This window comes from Pavona decussata, unplaced genomic scaffold (genome assembly GCF_977016875.1).
Source record: "Pavona decussata unplaced genomic scaffold, jaPavDecu1.1 SCAFFOLD_245, whole genome shotgun sequence".
Classification (NCBI taxonomy): Eukaryota; Metazoa; Cnidaria; class Anthozoa; order Scleractinia; family Agariciidae; genus Pavona; species Pavona decussata.
In genome coordinates this window covers 300994-307500 of record NW_028145650.1, presented here as the reverse complement: position 1 = coordinate 307500, position 6507 = coordinate 300994, and the positions used below count along the sequence as shown (strand labels likewise).

General features: G+C 38.7%; 1 protein-coding gene across 1 annotated transcript in view; it reads right to left on the bottom strand.

Annotated features, from left to right (window-relative positions):
* LOC146457155 (chymotrypsin A-like) overlaps positions 1-6161 on the bottom strand; it is a 7483-nt gene extending 1322 nt beyond the window's left edge. The window contains exons 1-7 of the mRNA XM_085092248.1: positions 6015-6161; positions 5231-5278; positions 3438-3554; positions 3207-3317; positions 2180-2239; positions 1621-1836; positions 201-448 (exon numbers count right to left, since the gene is read on the bottom strand). Coding sequence (XP_084948374.1) covers positions 201-448; positions 1621-1836; positions 2180-2239; positions 3207-3317; positions 3438-3554; positions 5231-5278; positions 6015-6105 — 891 coding nt within the window. The 5' untranslated portion in view covers positions 6106-6161. The remainder of the gene's footprint in view (positions 1-200; positions 449-1620; positions 1837-2179; positions 2240-3206; positions 3318-3437; positions 3555-5230; positions 5279-6014) is intronic.
* Positions 6162-6507: the final 346 nt, after the last annotated feature.

The following is a 6507-nucleotide window of genomic DNA, read 5'->3' as shown; positions in this document are numbered from 1 at the left end:
GAACCCACACACTCTTCACGAAGGGTAGGGCAAGGAGTTCTCGACGTAGTAGTCAGGCCTTCCATATATCTCATGGTTGGCTGCTGCGTGCCCCCAGAAAAGATTCGGTTACAGAATAAAACAAGGGTTGTTGCGACCTATATTCCAGTGTTGGGAGTGAAAGGCGAACAACAACAAAACAGCATTTCATGGCAGTTTACCGCTGGCACACTTCCTCCCTCTGTTGTGTGACCCCATCCAGTGACGTAACAATAAGTTCCAGTATCAAAGTCGGACTTGGCCAGGCACACGGGTCTCACGCGATTGTTGTACTTGATCGGTGTCTTCAGTTTCATCAACGCCACATCATAGTCGTGGTTCTTGTACGCGTCATACTTGGGATGTTTGATAATTTTGTCGATTGTAATCTTCTGTTCATGTCCATCCAGGTTATGAAGGTCGTGTTGACCTGGTATGTAATAATAATAATAATAATAATAATAATAATAATAATAATAATAATAATAATAATAATAATAATAATAATAATAATAATAATGATAACTAAGGAATGCCTAAGCAAAGAAATGCCGCGGGAAATTCGAGTGCCTTATTTACGAGATGCTTCTAATAAGGAAAAAGAGACCGACTCTTAACACTCAAAAAGACTCCATACCAGCAAAACTGTTCATTTAATTTTGCACATTCTTTCGTTTTACTCCATCTCGTTTTATTCTAATGTAATTTCACACCTTCCTTTCTTTATATAACGTTACCAATCTTATTATGATTTACATTTGATAATGGTGACATGTCGTCGCCGAAACGTCATGTTTTAATATCGCTACTTTTTATTCTGAAATAATAATAATAATAATAATAATAATAATAATGATGATGATGATGATGATGATAATGATGATGATGATGATGACGATGATAATAATAAAAATAATAAAAACAAAGAAAACAATTCAAATCAAATGAATTGCAGTGCTTTCCAGTTCAGTGTCAAGAGTAATTTCGCATTTGCTTTGATTTTGGTTAACTACGTCATGTGATTTGGCTGGAAAACAAACATCGCACCACTGCCACCAGTGAAAGAAAGAAAATGGAGGAAAAAAATAATTACACAATCAGACAATTAAATTGTACTTCATGAGTTTTAAGATGAAGCCATAACTCAACTGATTCATCAAATAGAAGAAAGATCCTGGCAGTAAGTACACAACTTGAGTAGTTGCGAAAAGAACGCCTTAAAAAAATGCAGACTTGAACGGAATTCAAACCCATGACCTCTGCGATGCCGGTGAAGTGCTGAGCTATCCAGCCAACTGGGAGCTGGTCATATTCGTAATATACCCGTCAAGGATGGATAAATAAATATATGAAAGATATATTGTGAACTAATTTCAACTAATTTTTAACTAATTCGTTCAAATAGTATAGACTATAGTCAACAGTTAAAATTATTTCACAGTATTACAAAAGCCGCGTGTTCCAAAAACAACAGAGGTCCTGGGAACGAGAATTGAGTACAAGTGATGCTTTAGTTTCGTGAAATATAAGATTCCGTGAATTGTTTAGCTCTTGGCATGGTAGACCATAATCATTTATGTTGATAAACCCCGTTTTCCTTACCTACGGTGATGTTATATTTGTGAACGTCATCCCCGTAAGCGAAACAGTGTGCGGCAGTGACAATCCAATCAGGGGTGACAATTGATCCCCCACACCAGTGGGGTCCTGGGTGACCGCTGTAGTCTAATGTGACTTGCCACGGCCAAGCCCCTGGATTCGCATCAGTGCCGCCCACTATTCTTGAATGGACAGCTCTTTTGCCACATTCCACGCTACCTAGTGAAGGGAAAAAGAATACGAAATAACAATCCGAATATGTAAATCAAACAAGGTTAAAAACATGTGCATTAGAAACTCGCGAATGCGACCACTTGGGAATTTATTTGGGGACAACTTTCAAGACTTCATCTAATTTTCATTTATTGGTAAATCTTTTAAGTCCGCTTACATGACTAGTCACCGACGGAAATTCGCTCAGGACTTTATTGATGCGAACTTGCTTGTGTTTACTTCCGTGTACGTCCACAGAGCCCGTCGTTATATTTGACATTTCAAAACTTCTATTAACTATCAGTGATGATGAGAGACCTGTGTATCAGTAAAAATGTTGTTTTCTTACCCTGGTCGATTGGTAGTTCCGTACGAGGAATGGTTGTAGGTGGCGGAGTTGTTGGTGCGACTACAAGATATAAAAAACACATGTTAGTTTAAAGACGAAATTCATTCTTGGGTTATGTCTTGCTGGGCCTTCCCAGCTCTTCCCCACACCCCCATTCCCTTATATGGCCTCGTCCCGTTCCCACCCCCTTGGGGAATCCTTCTTTTCCGCCTCGATTTGGTTTGCGGGAACAAATTTTTGCTGTTCGAGATGACTAAAATTTCTACTGGGAACTAATTTTTGCGATGCTCTGTTCACGCAGCAGAACATTCGAGCCAACTAAATTTCTTCTCTTTTGACCGGCAGCTCTTGTTGCTTTTCCCAATGAAAAGTTAATGTTAATGTTCTTGTTTAAGTCCAATGTATATCGCCCAGTGGCAAAAGTCTATTAAAAGTGGAGTTTTTAATATGACTGAAGGGAGTTAATTTTTGCGGCGTTTTATTTTGTGTTTTTTTTTTTGTGCGGGAACTAATTTATGCGGATCGAGGAAAATCCGCAAATCCACAAAAAATAAAACCCGCAGAATTTTCATGCTACATGGTAGTCTTATATTGTAGTTTTGTTTTCATAATTGATATCGATACCAACCTCGTTCCCAGGGTCTTTTCCCTAGCTTGGGAGTGGGGCGGGAAAAGGCCCCTTTTCGCCGCCCCACCCCCAAGCTAGGGAAAAGGCCCTGGGAACGAGGTTGTATCGATACCTCATGATCCGCATGCTAAATATTTACGTCATCGCCTGAAGTATTTCCTTGCGCATACCCAGGCTACAATCGAGCCACCAAAACCACCTGATGTTGCAGAGCTGTGTTACATTGCAAACGGAGAAATATTGGCGTTCGGCACTAAAACAGCCTTCAATAATCAAGTGAGTTGTCACGTGAGCAGTATCGAAAGCGATCCAAATAATCGATATTTCTCGTATATATCGATATTTTTCTACGCGATGTCGATTATTTGGTATCGGTATATCGGCCCACCCTCAGACTACCTGTGCATTTTCCGCATGTCTTAGCACAATAATACTCCATTGACGCTTGGAGGGATGGGTCGCTGCAACTTTTCTTGATAGCTTGACAGTAAGAAAGACGATCAGAGCACACTAAAACAAAAACACAGCATTTTAAGTTAACAGAGATCCTTTGATTAGAGAAAGAAAGGATGAGTAAATCATTTATTGAGTTAAAGATTCCGAAAAAGCTTTGCTCTGAAACACACTTACCTTTTGGGCACAGGTTGCATGTTTTCTTGCACTGATCTTCGAGGAAATCTTTATAGTCAGGGTGTGTACAGTAAGGCTTGTAAACACTGCAGCTGCCATATTTATCAACGCAGGGAGCTGAAAACACAAAACCCTTGTTAAAAACGCACTGTTTATAAAATTAAAAATTATTTAATAACATAGAGAGCGCGTCCCCTGATTGGTTGAAAGCTGTGTTTAGCTTCTATAACTCATGCAATGGGAGCACGGTAAATTCGGTACATTTGTACGGATTTTTCGCAGAAAAAAATAGACTTTCTCGTACGCCACCGTGTGCAATGTTATATACAAAGTGCTAAAGCAAAACAAATACAAAAAAACACTGCCCTTATGATGCATTCAATCTGTCCCAAATGGGAAAAAAAAAAAAAAACCACGGAAATTTCGAATCTAAAGACAGAGAGTGGTCAGACAAAAGCATCTGCGCGCCTTTTTCCAGCTCCAGTCCCCTGCCCTGTGCGAGGAAAACTTTATTTGTCCACTCATTTCGTTTCGCTCAGCCAGTAGAACTCTATCCCAGTTACAGTATCATTAATTGTATTTTGAATTCTATGCCTAAAGAAAACATTTAACTGAAAAACAACACTTTTCTTCACAGTAATCGATTACGAACGTATATATATGATGGACCCTATGAAACACTAATGAAAGTCGCGATTTGATATAGAAATTCACTGATTTGTTCTCGTTTCAACAATTAAACAATACAATACAATGATAAATTTTCCAAGTGCCTTTTCTCAAACAAACGTAAAACATGATTCACCCAGTTATTAAAAACGAAGTTGTCTTTGAAAAGGTCTCAGTGCCAGGGGCGTAGCGTGGGATTTTGAAGATGTACGCACGAGAATAAATTTTTCGTAAGCGCCAAAGGCGCTTACAACTAGGGGGGTCTGGGGGCATGCTCCCCCAGAAAATTGTGAGATTTAGGGTCTCGGAAATGCCATCTTCTGGTTTTTCTCTCGGGGCATTTTCAATAATGCGGCAAAAATGCAGTAGAAAGTTGTTTGTTTTAACCGTCTCCCTAGTGATTTCTGTAAGCTACAGTGCCGGTTCCGAAAGAAAAAAAAATACAAAGACAATGAAGACAGGTCACAAGCAAAGGGCGAGGCGTCGACCCTTAAGACTGGCAAATTCCTTTACCAACCTGTCAATATCCACGTTGTTATGTTTATGTATATTAAGGATTGCTAAGCAGCTTAATCTTTCGTCCGTCATCATACTTCGCAGAAGAGATTTTAGTCTCTTCATGCTATTGAAGCTACGTCCGGCAGTGCATGTAGACACAGAATAAGTTAACAATGTTATAAGAGCAACATAGTACACCGGAATAAAATTGGGAGTTTGCGTGATCACGAGTCTTAACCAAAGTCTGCGGCGTCGCATTCGGATCCATGCCACTCCATTTGTGCTTCAATCTTGTGAGGCGTTTTTCCTATTTTTGCCTACCACTCAAATGCATTTTGCCATCATAGGTGGCCAGCACTGAATTATTAATGCTTGGATAATGAGAATTCTAATAAAAAACGTCAGTATAATGTAAAAATATGAAATTATTACCCAGCAAATTGAATGAGAAAAAAAATCGTTTCACCACTCATTCTTAAAAAACTTAAGCTTTTATCTCTTTTTGGAATTTCCTGAAAAGATCGAAGGTATTTTTTGGAAGCATCTTGCTTCTTGTACGGCAAATTGCGTTCGGAAGCCGGCAAACAGGAAATTTGAGAACTATTTCCCTCAACGTGACGTGTTACCTGCCCTCTTGTGCCTTGGTTTGTGTTCATCAAAACTCTTCAAGATATCTGAAACAAATATAAACAATCACTTAAAAACAAATCCATTCTCCATAAAATGTTTTCATTTTCATTGCATGAAGAAGGAAAATTTTCGTGACCATTTTAGACTGACCGATTCCAGAAAAAGTTAAAAAAAAGTTAGAAGTTTAAACGAGTGCAGGAAGGTATTAAATTTTATGTTAAGTTTACTCGCCTAATGATTTCCAGTTCAAGTTCGATAATGACCCATGCATTTTACCATCCTCCCTTCATTAACACCAGCGTAACTTCAGAAGCGATGAAAATTAAGGAGGCCCTCTGATGCAGTATGAATGAAAGCGAATAGGCCAAATTACACCATTTCGATAGTACGACATCCTCTATTTGATTTTTTGACTGAAACAATATACTGAAGCTAATTCTTTAACTTAAGTAAGAGAAAGTGTATGTACAGCGCCATCTACCTTGCACTCGGTCTCTGACGATGGGCCAGATAAAGTCAGAAGAGTTCTTTGCACACGCTTATCAAATCATAAGTTACAATAAAAGTTATGGCAAACAAATTGGTGAGGTACTTAGAACTTTGCGTTGAGGGATTCCGCGAAAGTTTAATGTATATTGTGAACATTTGTATAAAGCGGAAAGACAAAAGAAAATGGACTAATCTTGAACAAACCGAGGAAAAGCTAAACTTAAATGGGATTGGTGAGTATTACCTGCGTACGAGCACAGTAAATAATCTGTATTTTATGTTAAAACTTACCATTTCTTTCATTCTCCGACTGTTTTCCTTTTCCTTTGATGTTTTGACTCCAGATAATGAGCAACAACAGAGCGAAGAACTTCGCCGACATTTTATGTGGAACCACTCGGGACTGGTTGTAAAATCGACTACCAGTTGTTTTAGGAAACTCTAGCTTTTTATAAGTCCGTTTTTATCCCCAGGTTTTAATTTGTTCTTGCGCAGTTCAAACTCAGCTATGTAACCAACAGTGAATTGAAGATCAACATGCCTAATCGTCCGTCACGAAGAGTCAATAACATTACTCGTTCGAATTTGGATTTCTGTCACATGTCAACAAATGAAATATTGTATTTGTATCACTATTTTTTCTAAATTTCAGGTTTCTGCAGTTGTCGCCTGGATACTCTTTTTGTGGAGAGTTTCTAGCATATCAAAAGAGGCCGAGGTACAGAAACAGAACGATGATATAGTGTAGCCTGTGCGTTGCCTGACTTTCACTGGTTTGACCTAC